The sequence below is a fragment of the Phoxinus phoxinus genome, assembly GCF_949152265.1.
Source record: "Phoxinus phoxinus genome assembly, chromosome: 1".
NCBI classification, from domain to species: domain Eukaryota; kingdom Metazoa; phylum Chordata; class Actinopteri; order Cypriniformes; family Leuciscidae; genus Phoxinus; species Phoxinus phoxinus.
Window position 1 is genome coordinate 10,326,784 of NC_136876.1, and position 22,057 is coordinate 10,348,840.

The 22,057-nt window shown below is 36.2% G+C and overlaps 1 protein-coding gene across 1 annotated transcript; it reads left to right on the forward strand.

The window, feature by feature from the left end:
- Positions 1–5,464: 5,464 nt before the first annotated feature.
- Positions 5,465–21,575, forward strand: LOC307009857 (uncharacterized protein; the record flags this gene model as incomplete). The annotated part of the gene is made up of 3 exons (XM_079634024.1): positions 5,465–5,752; positions 14,252–15,755; positions 21,278–21,575. The coding sequence occupies exons 1-3, from the start codon at positions 5,719–5,721 to the stop codon at positions 21,573–21,575; spliced, it is 1,836 nt and encodes a 611-aa protein (XP_079490150.1). The 5' UTR covers positions 5,465–5,718.
- Positions 21,576–22,057: the final 482 nt, after the last annotated feature.

Genomic DNA, 22,057 nt, shown 5'->3' on the forward strand with positions numbered 1-22,057 from the left:
TAACTGAGCTAATTTCTTAAGAATGATATCTGGCTGGATTGAATTAAAAGCGGAGCTAAAATCAACAAAAAGAAGTCTAGCGTATACAATGGGACTTTCAAGGTGCTTCAAGGTCAGATGCATTATTGTTGATATAGCATCACTTGTACCACGTTTTTTTGTATAAGCAAATTGGTATTTATCTAAATTTTCATCCACATCTTTGTGGAGTTTCTCTATCATAAGCCTCTCAAAGGTTTTAAAAACATTCGAAGTAATGGCCACTGGCCGATAGTCATTATTCTCCTGAGGGCATGCCTTTTTAGGTATTGGAATAATAACAGATTTTTTCCAGAGTTTTGGTACTGTACATGTATCTATCGAGAGCTGAAATAATTTATGTTTTTAAATTTTTAAACACTTTAGTAACAATATGTGGCTCAATTACAATTCTATCTAAGTCAGCATTACAAAATACATTCTCTAGCACTGCACCACATTCATTAGTTTTATCTGAATTAAAACGCATATAAAAATTGTTCAATTCATTTGCTTTTGCAATTTCATTCTGAGCAAACAAAGGCTTCTTATTAGTGTCCATATTAGTCATTTTCTTAATAGAGTCCCAGAGAGTCTTTGTGTTTGAAACTGACAACTCTTGTTCAGCCCGCTCTTTAAACTGCTGCCGAGATGCTCTTATTTGCAGATTAAGGTCTTTTTGTGCAGCTCGGACTGCTACTTTATTCCCAGTTCTAAAAGCTATATTCTTCCTGTTAATCCAGTCCTTAATGCCCTTTGTGATATAGGGTTTATTATTAGGATATCGTTTAACCATTTTCTGTGGTATAACAGAGTCAATACAGAAAGAAATATAGGCTGAAATTGATTCAGTAGCACTGTCAATGTCCGCATCCTTAAATAATATATTCCAGTCAGTGCAGAGAAAGCATCCCTTCAGCTCCTCCGTTTTATCACTGGACCATACTTTCACAGACTGGATTTCTGGTTTACTAGACTTAAAAACAGAACGATATGTGGGAAGCAGCTGGATTACGTTGTGATCAGAATTATTAAAGGGGGGCCTGGCTCTGGCAGTATATGCGTCTTTTATATTGCCATAGCATTTATCAAGTATATTGTTGTTTCTAGTGTTACATTTAACATATTGATGAAATCCAGGTAAGGTTTTATCCAAGCTGCAATGATTAAAATCGCCAAGTATCAGCATAGGAGCGTCAGGTTTGTTCTGTAGATGGTGATGAACACAGTCTGCGAAGTCGTTTCCCATCATGCTTTTGATCAGCGCAGACGGTGGAGAGCAACTGCAGAATCCGACACGTCCGCCTTGCACTCGCGAGAGTTTTTTGACATATGTCAGCATGACATCAGAGCCAGGTGGACCCAGAGAGTAAAGGTGAATGGAGCTCTGTCTGGTCAGCTTTGCTCTTCTACAGGTTCACCACAAGGGTGTGTACTTTCACCCCTTCTGTTCATTTTATATACCAATATGTGTCAGAGCAAATATGTAAATAGGACCATTATTAAATATGCCGACGACACCGTTATAGTGAGTTTGCTCCATAAAAATGATAGAGGCCATGGTCCAATAATTGAAGACTTTGTCCAATGGTGTGAGGAGTTGCACCTTCAACTGAACATATCAAAACAAAGGATATGTACATTGATTTTGGAAAAACCCCAGGATATGAGGCAATAAATGGTCAAGTAGTGGATCAAGTACAATCTGATAGATACCTAGGGACAATTATTGTCTCTAAATTAAATTTCCAGGAGAATTGTGAGGCTGTCTGTAAAAAAGGGCAACAGCGCCTATACAGTTTGAGAAAATTGCACCATTTTAATATAGACAAGACAATGATGACATTATTTTATCAGTCTTTTATTGAAACCATCATATCATTCTCCCTGGTGGCATGGTTTGGTGTCTCAGTCAAGCACAAGAATCGCCTAAACCAAATTGTTAAATGGTCGAGTAAGCTGACTGGGGAGCTCCAGTTGCACCCCACAACTCTGTATGCAAACCAACTACAGAGGCTAGATATGGTCATCAACAAAGATAGTCTGCATCCTTTGAGTAGGGAATTCCAGTATCTCCCCTGTGGACGGAGGCTAAAAGTTCCTGGTTGCAGAACCAAAAGATTTAAAAACAGTTTTGTACCAGCAGCAATTAGTCTGTTAAATAAACTATAAAATGATTTGCACAAAACGTATAAGCACTTTGGTCAGGTACTGTTCTCTCTCCCTTGTTTTTGACTTAATTAATTTGTATTACCTGTTTGTATATGTTTAAATGTTTTGTGCGTTGCATGTTATGTCTTAAGGATGTTCTGCCTCTTAGACTGTAAAACCAGTTTACCTACGGTTACCAATAAAGTAACCTAACCTAACCTAACCGCAAGCCTGTCTCAAACAAGCCTATGTTCACCTGTAGGTGTCACTATTACCAAATGATTGCCCAAATGAACATTCATAATACATTACACAACATTTGTAATAAAACAAAATACCTTTTCACAAATAAATAACTGAAATATTTAGAAAGAAAACACGCTTTTATCTGTTTTCACATCTTTGGCAGATCAGATTTGTTTGTTACTTTACTAAAATATAGTTGAACAGGCACTGATACATACTTTACATTGAGCCTATAATGAGCCATGTGAAGTATTTAAAATACATGTATGTTGTTATTATAGATTAATGTGTATACAATTTTATACTGGAAAACATTAAATAATATTTTGGGGTGCTTGATCATTGTCAGTTTCTGCTCATAGTAAACGGTAACATGTTAATCTAATTTATTGCAATGAACGGTTATTATAAAATCAGAACATATTTAGATTAATGCTGCACATGCGGCTGTTTTTGTGTTATTGATTTTTTTTGTTATACGTGTCAGATGGTGAGCAATAACAGTATTGTCTCTCAATATAGCCGTTTTACAGGCTTTTATCATGTATCCTGACTCAAATAATGTCCCACTAAGCAAAATGATGTCCAAAACACGTCTTTTCAACGTCTTTGTCACAAAAGTCGGACGTTGATAAGACGTCCACTGAGGAGCCAGAATGAAAGTTTTTATGACGTCTTTTTTTGACATGTTCTGCACATCCGATATAGACGTTCATGGACCCTTCGTACAAGGTTAAAAACTAGTTCAGATGTGGCCATTGTGGACATATTTTCAACATCATGCATGGTCTCATTTAGACATAATCACTTTGACTATTGCTGCCAGATGATCTTAGTGAGAATTAACAGAGGTTTAGATGTTGATATTTGTTTCATTTGAAGTGTCACCATTGTGGTGATCAGTGTTTGCTTTAGTTGGGCTCTTGTTCCCTTTCTTTTTACTTTAACTTTTTTGTGGCTGCTGTAACTTTATGTTTATAACATAATTGCTGTTGCAGATAAAGCCAAGAAAAAGTGTGTGTTATCAGCTCGATGTTGACATAATCATCAAAAAAATGGGCAGCTAATAGTGTATTTAAACTATTGTGTTTATATATGGCATTCTTAATCACCAATCCAATGGATCTGCAATATTGGTGCTATAGGCATTTAAATTTTCACTTGTTTGAAGGTAGAACAAAAGCATTTCCACATTTATGTAGTCACACACAGACATAGAGATTTTGGATATGAATCACAACAACGGTGACAAAAACAAAAAAGCTTGGGAATTAAGGTACCCATCATGCATTGCAGCATGAAGCTTTTTTTTATTGTCACCATTGTTGTGAATCATATGCAAAATATTGATGTCTGTGTGTGACTACACAACACATTTGCTCAAAAACATCATGTGCACATGCTTTTTATATATTTTCAAATAAGTTATTATTTTAATGCTTTTGGTACCAATATTGCAGCTCCACAAAGATGGTGGTTATGAATGCCACAGCATCTGACAACATTACATGCTTGTTTTGTGATGATTTCACCATCATCAATAAGCTGAAAACACCTTATCTCCTCATTGTTTGCTTTCTCTGCCATTACAATTGTGCTATACAAACACAATTAAAGCAGTCAAAGAAAAGCTAAAGTAAAAGGAAAGGGAACAAGAGCCCAACTAAAGCAAACACTGATCACCACAGTGGTGACACTTCAAATGAAACAAATATCAACATCTAAACCTCTGTTAATTCTCACTAAGATCATCTGACAGCAATAGTCAAAGTGATTATGTCTAAATGAGACCATACATGATGTTGAATGAATGTCCACAATGGCCACATCTGAACTAGTTTTTAACCTTGTACGAAGGGTCCATGAACGTCTATATCGGACGTGCAGAACACGTCAAAAAAAGACGTCATAAAAACTTTCATTCTGGCTCCTCAGTGGACGTCTTATCAACGTCCGACTTTTGTGACAAAGACGTTGAAAAGACGTGTTTTGGACATAATTTTGCTTAGTGGGGTGTTTCTAACCGCAAACACTCAGAATAAAGTGAGATGATCTGCTGATGATCCTGAATGGCTTGTTGAATGAGTGTTGATAGTCTGAGGCTCATCATTATTCACAGATCTGCTGAAAACACTCTTTATTTCATGACAATAGTTCCTGTTCTCACCTCATTTATTATGCTGATGTCTTCAGATCTCCTGTAAATGGCCAGTTAAAGCTAATTTCTACAGAGCCCCTGAAGGGAGATGGTGGAAAATATTTGGGATGGGAGGGAAAAAAAAGTAAAATCTTTTGCATTCCCTCGCGAAACTTTCATGTTCATTTGCAAAGAAATCTGCGTTCCCTCGCAAAACCTATTGTGAGCTCGGACAAACACGTCCTGTTTAGTGTCCCGCTGGCAGTGTTTCAGAGATCAGTAAAGTTGGCAATATATTCACAGATCTGAACTTCCCGGATCAATAGCTCTTGAGATAAACTTTGTTCAAACACAAATGCCAGCTATTTCCAAATGATCTCTATGAGCAGCGGAGAGACACGTCCTTTAATGTTAAAAACTGTAATGTCACCAAATTCAGTTTACACATCAATCGTCTGATACTGGTCATACTACAACACTTAATTTGATAAAATATGTCTTTGCATATTTTATACTGACTATACTATAACTTTGTAACACACCAAATCTAGTTCAAACAACACTTAGCTACGGCTGCTTATTTCAGCTCTTAGTCTCATGTTCACTGCTTAAAACACAAGTATATGTATTTGAGTTGTAGGCTATACTGTATGTTCGAGACTGGACTCTGGATTTGCTTGGCTTTGTTACTTGGATAATACCGTTTATTTTCTGGCATCAAAACCCCAAGACTTCAAGAGGGATTTTTAATGAAGTGACAGACTCCACAACAATATTTGAATGAAGACGGAGAATGATTTTAGGGTTATGAGTTGAATGAGCATCAGTTACTTTATGATAGACAGACATACATGATTATATGTGTCATTTAGTATAAAAACAAACTCACTACTGATATATTTATGTTGGCAGATCAGCTCCTCCCACATCAATTCATCATCAGTGAAGCTCCTCCCACAGCAGTCACATGGTCAGTGAAGCTCCTCCCACCGCAGTCACATGGTCAGTGAAGCTCCTCCCACATCAATTCCCCAATAAATGCTGGAATATTCCCATCAGTCTACAAGTGAAGACGAGCAGCAAAGCATCAGGAAGAGCTGAAATCTGCAGAGACTGAGTTTATTAAAGAGGACAGTGAGAACACGAGTGATCCAGAACCCTGCAGAATGAAACACACTGAAGACACTGAGGAACAAAGAGGTTGGTGTTTATTCTTCATTCATGATGCTGAAGAACAGTCATGTTAGAAAGATTCAAGAACTACATCACATTTAGATATGCAGTTAAAAAAATTAAATGAGTACAGATTTTCAATATTGATTGTCAACATCAGATCAAACTAAAAGTAAAATTATCTCCTTTCTTTTACACCTATAGGTTTGACTTTTTTTGTAATAATTTTTTTTTTTTTAAAGTAAATTAACTTTCCAGAATGGCTGATGATTGTAATCAGAACTTAAGCTTTTTTTTTTCTTTTTCTTTTTTTACTAATTAAGTTGTTTTTCTCATAAATTATAGAAGTTATATTTAGAAATGTTATAAGTTCTACAGTTATTGAGATCATTCTTCTTACAGTAACTTTGGTAACAGGGTTGATGAATACAGTCAATGCTACAGTGTGTGTAAAAACTGAGACACTGGATTATTTTTTTATCTTTCCATCATGCTGTAGAAAGAGCCCAGATGATGTTCCTGGGTGTTTCACAATTTTTAGAAGTGCTCTGTTTTTAAAAAGATTGAATTGAAAGGGTTTCTGATGTCTGAGAGTAGAGCCTGTGCTTCAAAAGACCAAGAAACACTGACGATTTGCTGCATGTTGCTTTCTTTAAAAGCAGAAAACGTGTAGTTGCTGCATGCTTTCAAAACCATTCCAATTGCCCCTGACAGTAGACCACGTGCGCTTTTCTGCAATATACGGCTTATTACGGTAATGTCATACTTTCCGTCAGCAAATGACCGCAGCTTTCGAGCTGCAGCCCCGCAGACTCACTTCTTGCTAGACACCAGTGGCTGGACACCAGTGGATGGACAGCAGACGTCATTTCCTTTTCAAATTGACGTCATTTCCGTATCGTCATTCACTTTTAAAATTTGACGCGCCATGCAGATGTCAGCGGTAAGAAAAAATAATAAACTGTCGATGATGATAGGTCATGTCAGAATTCAAATGCACAAACACGCAATTTAAAAAAAAATCGTCTTGTTTTCAAGGTACTGTGTCATGTTTTTTAAAGGTATTAGTGAACTCTGGTGTGCCTCAATTCTAGAGCTAGGTTGCTCTAGGTTACTTCCCCCACAACCTTACGGGCCTGACTGTGGCATCTTCATTCTGATGGTCAGATTGTGTAATTTCCAATAAATATTGCAAAACCATGAAGTGTTCATTTGATCTGGATTGTTTGGTAAATTGTCTGATCATGTATATATGAATCTATGTATATTTTAAAAAACAGAAGTGGTTACATTTACAAAAAAAAAATAAGAATATCCAAATGGGCAAGGCAAAAAACTGTGGTCAATTAACATGTACAAGTCTGTTGTATTGACAAAACGTTATAGTCCATTGATCTAGGCTGAATTTAAGTCACAAAGAATAGTGATATGATCTGAACAATATATATTTTCGAGGTGGTTCTTGTGTATGCAGTTTGCATGAATTATTGATGTTATAATATTAAGTATATTATTGAGAATTGTTTTATGTAAAGACATTATGATAAAGATAATATTTCAATTTGCACACAGCTTTTATATTAGCCTATATATATATTATTGAGAATTGTTTTATGTAAAGACATATGATAAAGATCATAATTTGATCACAAAAAGATCAATTTGCACACAGCTTTTATATTATATATTTTAAAGATATGTCAGTTTATTTAAAGGAATGTTATAAAGTATTATGTCAGAATTGTCTAAAAAAACTTTTATTCAAATTTGTTTAAACTGTCTTTATATACCAATACATAATTAAAATGTAAGTAATTTGAAAAAGAGAGTATAAAAACTGAGTGACTCTAGTGTATTTAATCTTCAATAAACACAGCTCATTAATTCGCCTTTGGCTAAGCCACGCCCTAGAATGTATATTGACCAATCACAGCGCAGCCAAGAACGAGCTCCCAAAGAGGCTCCGACACTTTTTCACGGCGCTCCATTGACTTCAACGCAGGCGGCTCATATTTTTGGTCTCGGCAGGCTATTACGTCGTCGTTTTATAAAAAAATATGGTTAACCGTTGTGCCTGTGGCATTTGTAACACAGATACGCGTTTCCCAGAGAGGTTGGAGGGGGTGTCCGTTTTTTCCCCTTCCCAAAACCGAAGTTAAATACTGACAAGTGTCGTCTTTGGATTAAACTGTGTGGACGTCCTCACAGTCAGCTAAACCTCTCAAGGATCAACAAGCTCACTTTTGTGCTCTAAGATGAATTTTGCTTTTTAACCTTACTGTGAAGTTATAGTTAGACAGTTTTATGCTGGTTTAGATTTATGATTTCGGTTCTCTGCCCTAATTGTTGATACGCTAGCACACGCTGCTAATAAATACAGCTTTATACTGGCGTAGTCCGTTTGCTTTGTAAATAATAACGATTATAGAAGTGAATAGAGACCTACCCAGCTTTGCATGACAGTGTTTCTCCTGATATTGTTAGTCACAGCCTCCGTCTCGATTAGGATATGCTGTATTAATTTTTTGACTGTGACCGTTATGCTTTTGCCTGTATTTGGATGCCTTGTTGTTGCTCGCGTTTCACCATATGTCTTGAATAAAGCCTTCGAACGCACACTGCAGACACTTTTGCCTACTTCTATCGGACACTTTATTTGCTGCTTTATAAAAGTTTGATAAAATTTCAGCAGGAAGAGCTGTCACAGCATAAGCCATGTTGATACCAAACCAGAGCCCAGATGAAGTTGTCGGAGGTAGCAACAGTAACTAAGGGGGGCGGGGCTTAGCCAAAGGTCAATTCCATTCACTCCCACCTAAAAACGGGTGCGCGACTGCGCGCACGTGGGCAGAGCCAGTAATAGCGGCGGTAGTCATGGCGACGTAGAGTGACAGTCGCGCAAGCCAATCACTTGTTTCGTCCCGGTAGGAATTAATGAGCTGTGTTTTTTGAAGATTAAATACACTATAGTCACTCAATTTTTATACTCTCTTTTTCAAAGTACTTACATTTTAATTATGTATTTGTATATAAAGACAGTTTAAGCCAATTTGAAAGATATTACACATCAGATATTAAAGACGTGTGCAAAAGCCTGCAAAGAATGCTGTCTATCCACTCACTGTTAGCCCTTACTGTAGAAAAAGCCCACATTCTTACAATATCATACCATTTTCCATTAAAACAGTAATATACAGGAATATACCTACAGGAATATACTGTGAATTAACAGCGCTCAAAGTCGACACTCAGAGGCTGTGTTCCCAATCACACCCTATACCCTCATTCACCATTGCCTAGTTCACTAATATAGTCCACTTGACAGAGTGAATGAAAAGAAGTGAGTGAATTGAGACACTGATGAACACCTGATAAGCAGAATCACTGAAGGACAGAGAAACAAGAACAGAAAAAAGAGAAACACAAGAACTACAACTGACTTCCAGCCACACTGAGTGTGAAACCAGTTTAACATTATTTATTTCAAGTTATTGTTGAGAATGAACAGGGATTTAGTTACTAATAAAGTTTGATGTCACCATGATGGAGATCCGTATTTGCTTTAGTTGGTCTCTTGTACCTTAACTCAAAGACTTCATTCATTCATCTCTCTTCGGCTGCTGTAACAGTGAGTGTATAAAGCACATTTGTAACAGCAAGAAAAGTCAAGAGGAAGTTGATCAGGAATTTTTGGTTTTGTGATTTTAAAATCATACATGATTTATTACTTTTTAATTTATGTGAGCTGTGAATTTCTGGTTTAATGCCATATATCTCATAATCTACAACATGAAATACAGCAATATATCTGAATTCAGGTCAACTGAAAATTTTTGAAATCATATAGTGCATTAAAATTGTATTAACTCCTGCTTCACTCTGACACACACAGACATCAACAATCATCATATGAATCTCAACAATGGTGATGATCAAAAGTTTCATGTCGCAATGCATGCTGGGTACCAGGATAGTATAAAACTCCCAGCATGCTCTGCTGCATGAATAATAATTAAAAATATATATATTCCTACCATTGTTGAGATGCATGTTCTAATTTGTGATATTTCTGTGTTTCTACAAGACAGTGTAGCCCTTTTATTTTTGGTTATGCATGTGTTACAAACAAATTAGTCATTATTGCTGTAGTTTCACAGTGGTGGTAACGTAACACTTTTGATTGAGAATTAACTCTGAATGAGTGAGAACTAACTTCTTAGTGAATGGACAGGCCACATAATGATTTTGTCATGATAGTGAATATAACCACAATCATTTACGAACTGTGTGTGTGCACAAGTATGACTTGCAAAAACACAGCTCAAGCAGCAAGAGAAAAAATAATGTGTTGGCATCAGCGACCCAACTAAAGCAAACACTGATCTCTATAATGGTAACTTCAAATCAAACATTTTCAATTAAACATCTCAATAACTACTTCTGTAGATGGATGACAGAAATAAAGTCAAACTGGTTAATAATACGTGTAATAATGTGTTATGGCTGGAAGTCAGTTGTAGTTCTTGTGTTTCTCTATTTTCTGTTCTTGTGTTCCTCTTTCCTTCAGTGATTCTGCTTGTTAACAGCAGGTGTTCATCACTAATGCTCAACAATCACTTACATATTCACTTAATGATCTTAATGATCTTAATTATCTCACTGCAACACTGTCAATGTTACTTTTTACTCTTTGTAGTGTGGATGTTCCTGTGGGGTTGAAAGGGTTAACAGTGTAAGATAAAAAGACACACCCACAACATGTATTTTAACAGTAATAAACTGTAAGTTATAAAACAGGTTTATACTGGCAACACTGTTGCCAGTAGTTTACTGTAAAATTTTGTTTTTTGGGTCACCATTGTGCTGAAGAGTAGAGCCTGTGCTTTAGTCCAGCAGAAGATCCAGAAACATTGATGATACGCTGCATGTTGCTTTATTTAACAGAATGTAATTGCTGGTTCAGTGGAAATCTTATGTACTTAAGTTTTTTAATGGTTTCTAATGGAAGTTCTTAACTTTTTTCTCACATTATTAATGCATTACACATTTTAGTTAATACATTTAAATGACAGTTGGTCAATTTAAGGCAGTCGGTTTCTGCAAGTGAAATTAGTTTTAAGTCAAATTTTAATTTAGTGCATTTTACAGTAACAAACTGTATAATACAGTAAATAACTGTACAAATAACAGTAAATTACTGGCAACAGTGTTGCCAGTATTTTACTGTAAAAAAACCCGGTAAGGTCTAACAGTGCTGGTGAAAACAGAAAATAAATATTTTGAAAATATAAAATGAATATATGTCAATCCAGAGGTGAAAACGGAAATTAGCGGCGAAACGGAAATGACGGAGAAAAAGGAAATGACGTAGGCTGTCTATCCACTGGTGTCCAGCCACTGGTGTCTAGTCGGAGGTGATTCTGTGGGGCTGCAGCTGGATGCTATTGGAGCTTTCTGGCAGAGCGGGAAGGAAGGATTTGAACAGAGAGATACGAAGCGCGGCCGATTAGAGTGTTTTGGATTGCATAAAATAATAAAAGAAACGGACAAATACATGGCGAAAGAAGTGGTAGACAGCAGAAGAGGGGATTGGGATGATTTTTAATGAAACTTGGGAGGCGAATGGCCGTTACTTTTTCACGTATCTTTACATGTGGTGTATGCATCTGTGCGTGCCTATAGGAATGGACGCATTTGTATGCGTGTATGAAAATTAAGTGTGTATGTGTGTGTGTATCAAGTGTCCTTAATGAAAACTGTGCAACCCAATGTCACAAAAAAGACTTGTATATATGTATTATACTACATTTTTCAACTTTAAAGTGTTAGTTTCTTTCGTTCGTGATTTTTCTGGGGGGGGGGGGGGGGGGGGGGGTTCTAAATAAAAATCAGAAAATTTATTCTGGTGGGGTTTTTTTTTGGTCTATTCAATTTCTATTTACAAACTCACCACACTAAACATTATTTTCATTATTTGTAATCACAACTTTTTATCGTTTGTCAAATCAACTTCGATAATTAATGTAGTTCAGATAACATAATATTTTGAGTTTCTATTGATTAAACCAATCTCCTTCATTGCATTAACTCAATTGTTTAATTTCAATGAACTCCAATTTTTAAGGCAACCAGGTAACTTAACTTACTTTTTTAAGTTAAACCAACAATATTTTTTTACAGTGCACACACAATAATGGCCGATAACTGTCATTTGTTGAAATCTAATCTTTTTCTGAAAAATCACATGAAGATAGCACATTGTTTTAGAATTTTACAGTCAAAAAATCTAAATATGTGAAAAACACCTATTTTAGCTTCAGGTTCTGAAGGGTTAAATTAGGGGAAGTCTTTAAATATGAAGCAATTTTCTTTTGTTAATTATGTAATTATAGAGACATTAAACACTGAATGGGGTCAAATCGACCCCAAAGGTCGATCACTGCGCTGTATATTTGGTGGGCATATTTCATGGTGATCTCAACTGCGATATTCTGCTTAATCAAACAACAAAAGACAAAGATAAAATCATACACTGCTTTTGAATGAATAAATTGACGTTTAATGAGGATAAGTAATAAGGATTAGTCTATATTTAATCTTTAATATAATATTTGTATACAGCAGTGTTATTTTGCATTTGATTACTTTATTAAATTTCTGTTGTAGGCTATTACTGATCTGAGTTCATCTTCCTGAAAAATCTAAAGCACGGTTTATTAAATTTGACTTTGTTTTATTGTATTTTTGTTTTGTTTTGTTTGTAATTATTTTCTTTGTTCTTATTGTATTAAAGGGCACCTATTATGGAATTTTGAAATTTACCTTTCATGTAGTGTGTAACATAGATCTAAGTGAACAAAAACATCCTGCAAAGTTTGAAATATGAAAGTGCACCGTATATAAAGTTATTGTCTTTCAAAAGTAAGAGTCGACTCGGAGTCATTTTTATGAATCGTTAGAAGACCGAAGCTTTTTCTCTGACTAGATGACGTCAACTTGTCAAGTTATTTGAATACGATACGCCCACTTATTGCGCTCCAAGGCCAAGGGAAAACTTGAAAACATCACGGCGACGAGACGCTGTGTTCTGAAGTGCGACACAAAAGACAACTTTTTTAATCTGCCCAAGGAGGAGCATTTGAAGACTAAGTGGCTACAATTCACTATACCACAGAAGTATAGTCCGAGCCTTGTGCTTTGTTCGCACCATTTTGAAGACGATTGCTTTTTAAATGCAATCAAACTTGGATTCTAAGGAAGGAATATTGAAGGAAGGTTCAGTTCCAAGTGTATTTGCATCAGCTTCCTCCTCCGTATCACAACCTGTAAGTGTTATTAATAATTTTTGCTTTTATATTTTATGTAGCATGCTTAATAATTATTTTGTTTGTTGTGTAGGCTAAGCACTTCTAGGTCTTCAATGGCAATTGTATTGAGATGTGAAGTGTTTGTCGTTGTTTTCGGAGTTGTCTAAAGAATAGAGTAATACCTCGTAGTAACGTAAATCTGCATTTTTTGTGTGTAAAAACGTTATGTTTATGCATCGGGCTAACGCAAACAAAGACTGATTGTGCTTTTACAATATGAACTCTGGGCTATCGCTAATAACATTAAATTATTTATCTTATTTTTCGTTTTTTACTACAAACTATAAAGCAGTGGACTATAATCATTATTATAACACAATTTAATTGATAAAAGCATCATTGTACTCCGTGTTAAAAATAAGTATTATCTCTGTAAACACTGCTGGGTCATCTGACCAATCAACGCAGATTAGCGTCGCGCAGAGGAGGGGTTTGAAAAATGAGTCGTTGAACGATTCATTTGGGAGTCGGTGAGCAAATCAGGTAAAAATAAATGCATATTATACGACAACAAAAGTGTTTTTTGTCATTGCATGCATGTAAAACTGTTGTTGGGGACTCCCACAACAATATTAGGAACATTTTAAATGTCATAATAGGTGCCCTTTAATGACTGTTTACTTGTTTTCTGTAACGGTTTTGAGGACTTTTACTTACATTAATTAACCTAGTATTAGTTTTTGCTGAAGTATCGATAATTGTGAAATTTCACTGACATTTAAAATGACTCATCATGAAATAAGACTTTGAACATATCACCCACCAATAATCGCGTCAAATAACCGTGATTTCAATATTGACCTAAATAATCGTGATTATGATTTTTGCCATAATCGAGCAGCCCTAACTAATAATCAGACTAATGAGTTTGTGACCGTGAGATCCGCGTTAATGGCATGTGAAAAATAGTCATAAATACCTAATTGGAATTAAATTACTTTGCACACCGGGAAGTCAAAGCATGCAGGAAACCTTCTACCACACCATTGGATTGTATTGGACGTTGGGCCAAATGCGTGGACCTTGCATTTAAAATTTGTCTACTTTCTTCTATCACATCAGGGCTCATTTTTATGTCCTGTTTTGTGTTATATTTCTCTCTTTGAATTATTTTGATGTACTGACAATGAACTTACACCTTTTTTTTCTTTCACTTCAGACCTGATGGAAGAGAACGAGGAGAGTGAAGAACTGAGTGAAGTGGAGGAGGAACATCATGTCAAACCTGGAGACAAACCTTTGAGTCGCTCAAAGACTAAAAAGACATTTTTAAAGAAAAGAAGAGCCCAGAAATCTTTCACCTGCACTCAGTGTGGAAAGAGTTTCTCAAGCAACCATAGTCTTGAGATTCACATGAGAGTTCACACTGGAGAAAAGCCGTTCGCATGTGATCAGTGTGAAAAGAGATTCTCACAGAAACAAAGTCTTGAGATTCACATGAGAGTTCACACCGGAGAGAAGCCGTTCACATGTGATCAGTGTGAAAAGAGATTCTCACACAAACAAAGTCTTGAGATTCACATGAGAGTTCACACTGGAGCGAAGCCGTTCACATGTGATCAGTGTGAAAAGAGATTCTCACAGAAACAAAGTCTTGAGATTCACATGAGATTTCACACTGGAGAGAAGCCGTTCACATGTGATCAGTGTGAAAAGAGATTCTCACAGAAACAAAGTCTTGAGCGTCACATGAGAGTTCACACCGGAGAGAAGCCTTTCACATGTGATCAGTGTGAAAAGAGATTCTCACACAAAAACCATCTGACCGACCACAAGAGGATCCACACTGGAGAGAAACCATATGAATGCGATCAGTGTGGAAACTGTTTCAAAGGCAAACATGGGCTTGATGTTCACATGATGATCCACACTGGAGAGAGGCCGTTCACATGTGATCAGTGTGGGAATGGTTTCACGCAGTCAGCACATCTTAGAGTACACATGAAAGTCCACACCGGAGAGAAGGCGTTCATGTGTGATCAGTGTGAAAAGAGATTCTCAACCAGAAGTGGTCTTAAGCGTCACATGAGGATCCACACCGGAGAGAAGCCGTTCTCATGTGATCAGTGCGGAAAAACATTTTCTAGGCCATCACACCTGAAGGAACACCTGACAGTTCATACGAAGGAGAAGCCACATTCATGTTTTGAATGTGGAAAGAGTTTTGCACAGCTGACATATTTACATAAACATCAGAAAATACACACTGGTGTGAGAGAGTACATGTGCTTTGAGTGTGAGACGACTTTTATTTCAGCGGGCATTTTAAAACAGCACCAGAAAATTCACACTGGAGAAAAACCTTACAAGTGTTCACACTGCGACAAGAGATTCAGTCAGTCAGTAAATCTGAAAACACATGAGAGGATCCACACTGGAGAAAAACCTTACAAGTGTTCACACTGCGACAAGAGATGCAATCACTCATCAGATCTGAAAACACACGAGAGGATCCACACTGGAGAAAAACCTTACAAGTGTTCACACTGTGACAAGAGATTCAATCACTCATCAGATCTGAAAACACATGAGAGGATCCACACTAGAGAGAAGCCGCACACGTGTGATCAGTGTGGAACGAGTTTCTATTTTAAAACTCACCTGACGCTACACATGAAGATCCATGCAGTGAAGAAAACACATCAACACAGTCGGAGATCACGGTAAGAAGTTCTTTATGTGCTGAGCAAGAAAATCTCTTCTATTTTAGTTTGCTAACAACAACGTTGAGCAAGTTTTTAGTTGGCTGATTTTTTTTTCTATTAACATCTGTTCACTCCAACAAGAGAGTTCAGTCGGATTTTCACATGCGATTTGTCGGTTCAGAAAAATCATGCTGCACATGTTTTGAAAAAGTGAAGCCAAATTTTGATCGCCCTCTGGTGACTGGATGCAATGTAGGTCATAAACCTATGATACCTGATATAGACGAAATCATAAGAGTATTTCAGTTTAGCATATCTTTTCACAAGTCCTATCTGCAGTGTAGATCCGAAGAGGAGGGTATTTCCTATAGACTGAGACTAGACGTCTCTCGAGCAATCACAATCTTTTTCGGCACTTAGATCTTTCCATGTCACCGATTTTGAAAAAAGTTGCCAGCCACCGCCAGCATTTTTGGTAATTTTCTGAACATGCAATACATCAAAATAAAGAACAAAGAAAAGAAAAATAAAGAAATTGTTTTTTTGTTTATTGTATTTTTGCAGTATAATACAGTGTTGCCAGTATAAACCTGTTTTATAACTTAGTTTATAACTGTTAAAAAACATTTTGTGGGTGTGTCTTTTTATCTTACACTGTTAACCCTTTCAACCCCACAGGAAATTCCACACTAAGTAAAACATTGCCGCAGTGTTGCAGTGAGATAATGAAGTGAATATGTAAGTGATTGTTGAGCATTAGTGATGAACACCTGCTGTTAACAAGCAGAATTACTGAAGAAAAGAGAAACACAAGAACAGAAAATAGAAAAACACAAGAACTACAACTGACTTCCAGCCATTACACATTATTACACATATTATTAACCAGTATGACTTTATTTCTGTCATACATCTACAGAAGTTGCTATTGAGATGTTTCAACAGTCGTGGGCAGGGCTTGTGCAATTCTACGTCACAACAGCTCGTTCTGAGACAGTGCTTATGATTTATGGGGATTTTAAAAAAGCACTGGGTGGATTTTTATCATTATAGGATGGTTGCGTACACACACTGCCAACACACATTTATGTTCAAATGCCATGTAAAAGTGAATTTTGCATAATAGGGGCTCTTTAATTGTATTTTTTGATTTTGCATCCCCCAGGATACGTCGCCCCTTTAAGTATATCAATTAATTGAAAACCGAATGCTTGTTTGGCAATGTGTGTTACAACATTAGCCACATTTTTAAACTTCAGTGGCAGAAGTGATAGTTCTTCCAAAATTGTAACAGAGAGTCGGCTTTGCAGCCTTGGCTGAATGAAGTATACGGTACCTGAGACTAGATCATGATCTGAGATGCAATAAGTATAATGCCTATGTATTCATATATTAGCCTGTATCATATTTAATACGTACATTTCCAGGGCCTTTTAATTATCAATCAATAACTTGCTAAAAAACCTCTGATTGATAGTTCATACTTTTTTATCAAGTAAATACTTTTTTGCTGTGAAAGCTTTAATGATTGTTATAAAGTAAATGATTAGAGCCCTCTATTGAACAGGCATGAATTTATTTTTCCTTCAGTCCACATATTTGTTTGACGTTTGGTTTGAAAGGATCTGCCAACAAGTTGTCTCACATTTTTGCATAGCTTATGGCCAATCAGCTTGTGCCGTGTAACTGATGTACAGATCACATGTCAAGCCTACAGTTTCATGACCAAACTAGAGATTTGTTACACAAATCATCATCATGACATTAAAATAGATCATATTCGTGCACAGCAGTTGTTGGGATATAATGGGATTAACATGACTATTGAACTCATCAGTGATCTTGACTTTGAGCTTCACTTTTCATTTCACGTTTGTCTTTCATTTGAAATCTCACTTGATTTAATGTTTCTTTTAGACCTGATGGACGAGAACAAGAAAGGAAAACCAGAAGCCAAAAAAATCTGTCTCCTGCCCTCAGTGTAAACAACGCTTCACATGAAAATCAAGTCTGAAGATTCACCTGAGAGTTCACACTGGGAAGAAGCGGCTCAGGCTTTCTCTCTGAAATCACTTCTGCTTCTCATTCTGAAGAAAGACCATTTAACTGTGATCAGTGCGGTAAAGTTTCATTGGGCTTCAGTCCTGAAGAAACACCTGAAGATTCACACAAACGAGAAGATTCATTCGTAATATTACAGCAGAAAAGACACGGCAGTGTGTGTTTCAGTGCTGGAAGGCTTTTACTACAGAAGATAAACTGAAAGAGTGCCAGAAAATTCACACTGGATAAAAACAACATTAGAAATATTTAACGCATCATCCGTTTTTACTGTCATCCTTGGGCTTGCCTTAAATTATATGATCACGAGCACACAGACAGTGTGCCAGAATCTAGTTCATAAATTAGTCTGGAGTTAAATGATTTGCGGCACATAAACAAATTTAGGTTTTGTTTTATTTTTGCTCGGAATGCGCAACAAAATAATCCACTGCGTCCTCAGGTGATCTCTCTCTCAAATACTCTATAAAACAACACTGTAAAAAAAAACTGTTTTTTTTTACAGGAAAACGCTGGCAGCTGTGTTTACCAGAGAATTCCTGTAAAAAATACAGCAGCACAGTAGATAACTTTACAAACTGTAGGATTTTTTTTTTACAAAAATTATTTTTGTAAAAACAACAGCATTTTTTTGTATAAGCAAACTTATTACTTTTTACAGTTACTGTAATTTTTTTCAAAATGATTCTGGTAACCCAGCTGCCAATTTTTTTTGTTGTAAAAACGAAAAAAAAATTTACAGTGTAGGCTAAAATGTTTTTATTTTCTCCTTTGGTGATTCTGCTTGTTAACATCAGGTGTCTTCAATAATGGCCAATTACTCAATGAACCACTTAATTAGCTCATTAACTTTAACACTCTTGAGTGTTAATTTAACACTCATATTTTAACACTTTACACTCTTAAGTCTGGAGCCATATAAACTCCCAGGAGAGTTTTTGCTATGTTATTATAATTTATATATTTTTATATAAATAGGCAACCTCTCAGGTTCACAATAATAAAAAAAAATTGTGAAAACAATTTTATTACCTCAATTTGCAAAGTACAACATAAACTTGTAAAGTGACTTACACTTTTTTTGGTATTTTTAAGAACAACTGACTATAGTTTAGTTTTTACAATAGTTGCATGTCAAATTAACAAAATTGTTTTGTTATGAGTATTACAGTATTTCTCTGATTTTGATACCAATATTTGTAGTTTTAACAAAGAAATTTGATTATAATCACATTTGTTGTTGTAAATATAACAAAATATTCAGTTTATTAGTTTACAAAAGTTCACTGTGATTTAAACAAAAAATATATGGTTTGGGGTTTACAATACTTTTCTGTATAGGGATTTTAAATAGTTTTTCTGTAAATTTCACGGTCATTCTTTACAGTGAATTGATATCCAGTATCATATCAAAGAGTTTGTTCTAGTCAGTTTGATGTTTCATTCACACCATGAGGCTTCATGAAGTCAGAACAATTACTATGAACTTTAAACAATACAGTTTTTACAAAATAAACTGAAATGATGACTGTCTCCATCTCACCACAGCTTTACACAACAGAAAGAGAGCAACTGGAATAAAGAGAAGCGGCGTGTAATCCTTGTTGTTATTTTTGTGTGATTATGTTGATATCTATAGATGTTTTGCCAACAGTATTTGGCACGTCTTGTTGTTGTATTATTACTTTTTTTAATTAATTCCATTAACCAGAACAATACAATGAGACATAATCATTCAAAATAAAAAAATACAAAAAGTGTTTAAAGTAAAAAAAAAAATAAAAAAAAATATAACAATCAAAAGAAAAATAATTCATTCATTTAGACCTGAGCGATTTTGTGTTGGTTTGTGTGATTGTTTCGATGTTTGGAGTGAGAACTGTTACTGAAAGTCAAGTCAAAGTTTGAGATCTGTGATGGGAATCGATGTGTTGCCATTTTTATTTTTTACCTTTATCTCTGTTGACATTTATCTATATATAGATACTATAGCAGATTACATTGCTTAAATTGAAATGTATTGAACATATCTAATCATTTTATTGCAATTAATGCAGCTATGAGAAAATGAAACAATGTTTGGTTTCATATGGACATATAATGGTGTAGTTATTTAGGGTCATTCATGTTTTTGTATTATTGATGTTTTATCCACGTCACATTGTGAGCAATAACAGTATTGTCTCTCAATATAGCCGTTTTACAGGCTTTTATCATGTATCCTGACTCAAATAATGTGTTTCTAACAGCAAACACTCAGAATAAAGTGAGATGATCTGCTGATGATCCTGAATGGCTTGTTGAATGAGTGTTGATAGTCTGAGGCTCATCATTATTCACAGATCTGCTGAAAACACTCTTTATTTCATGACAGTAGTTCCTGTTCTCACCTCATTTAGTATGCTGATGTCTTCAGATCTCCTGTAAATGGCCAGTTAAAGCTCATTTCTACAGAGCCCCTGAAGGGAGATGGTGGAAAATATTTGGGATGGGAGGGGAAAAAAAGTCAAATATTTTGCATTCCCTCGCAAAACTTCTGCATTCCCTCTCAAAACTTTTACGTTCCTTCCCAAAGAAATCTGCGTTCCCTCGCAAAACCTATTGTGAGCTCGGACAAACACGTCCTGAGAGATCCGTACGTTAACATTGTAGGATTATCCGTGAACAGGCCGTTTCACTAAATGAACCCAACACCGCATTCCACAGTTCGGAACGATTCCCCATCTAACCATTAGTAAGTCATAAAACACATTCATGCCGAGATGGCTAAAGGAGTTGTCACCCCCTTTCCCTTTATGTGCCGGTCTAATCTCATACTAGCGATGCCAGGACTGCAGGAAAAGATTTCTCTTTGTTCCCCAAACTTAAGACCAAATGGCCAAGAAGCCCTGTGGTGACCCCAATGCATAAATCCTCAGCCTTATCAGGAAACGAAGGATGCTAAGGCATCCTCATGGCCCGGGATCACCATAAACCTTAAACCAAGGACACCTCCTTTCTGCAGATGTACATTCCAGAGACTTTGGTCTCCAAAACCAATAGACTGAAACGAACCCACTTTAATGCAAACAACGGTCTCAAAATTGCTTCCAATAAGCTGAATTGATCACCAGTATTTACCTCACATATATCTTAAGTATCATGTATGTTTTATATAACCTGTGGAGTTCTTTCTGTGTGTTTAACCTTTATTACAGCCTATTCGTAGGGTTTTCTACCTCAGTTATACGAACTAATCGCCAGAAGTTGCTTCATATATGTGTATCCTCTGTATTATGTGCAGTTCTTTCTGTGTTGAACATTTATCACGGCTAAATGTTTATTAACCTCTACCTCAACTATGGGAGACATATAGTTATTTGGTACCTACTTGATGGGTAAATTATTTCTAGAATTTTGATACAAAGTAGAATTGTGTAGAATGCACCATATTTAAACTATTAAGTTGCCATTATTACAGCGTTTAACTAAACTCTCAGGAGTTTGGGCACACGCGATCATCAAAACCCTCTCAGAGTCGCTCCAGCAGCTCCAGACTCGCAACCCGCAATCCAGGAAATCCTGAGTCGCAATCCAGGAAATCCTGCGCACGGAGCGCCACCCGGCAACGCCAACCAACCATTCACCATCGAGTGCTGTCCCTCAGAACGCATCATCGACCGACTGCCAGCCAATCAGCGCCGAAGAGATTCCCTCCAGCAACTTCGTCACAGAAGGGAACGCACGCGCTCACAGGAGCATCCAAACGCAAGCACACAATCTCCTAATTCTGGCTGAACTGGTGCAAATCTTATTAAGCAAACGAACTAAGATTAAAGTGCTAGTAGATTCTCTCAGGTTGCGGTCAAGAAATAGTGTCTAACGCTAGACATTTGGGAATCCATTCACACTCCGTTAATAACATCACTTTTCGGTCACTGAATGAATAAATGTTTGTGTGTTTTCGTTAGTTTAGCTTGTGTGTATTAGAGTAGTTCAATAAAGTCTTTGTTTATGTCTTGTGCTGTGTGCTTACAAGTTACTGCCGTAAACTGTAGATTTTGTTACCTAATAATCAGTGATCATAATTTCATGATATTATTGCCGTAGGCCACGGGATAATAATCAGTCCAGAATTGATCAAATACCCTAATCTCAACTTATCAGTGGACGAATAGTTGATCAAGTGTTAAATATTAATTCTGAATAATTTGCATATTAATTAGGTTCTTATTCACTGTAATTCAATCCCCTTTGAGTTATATTGATCACAATTCCTT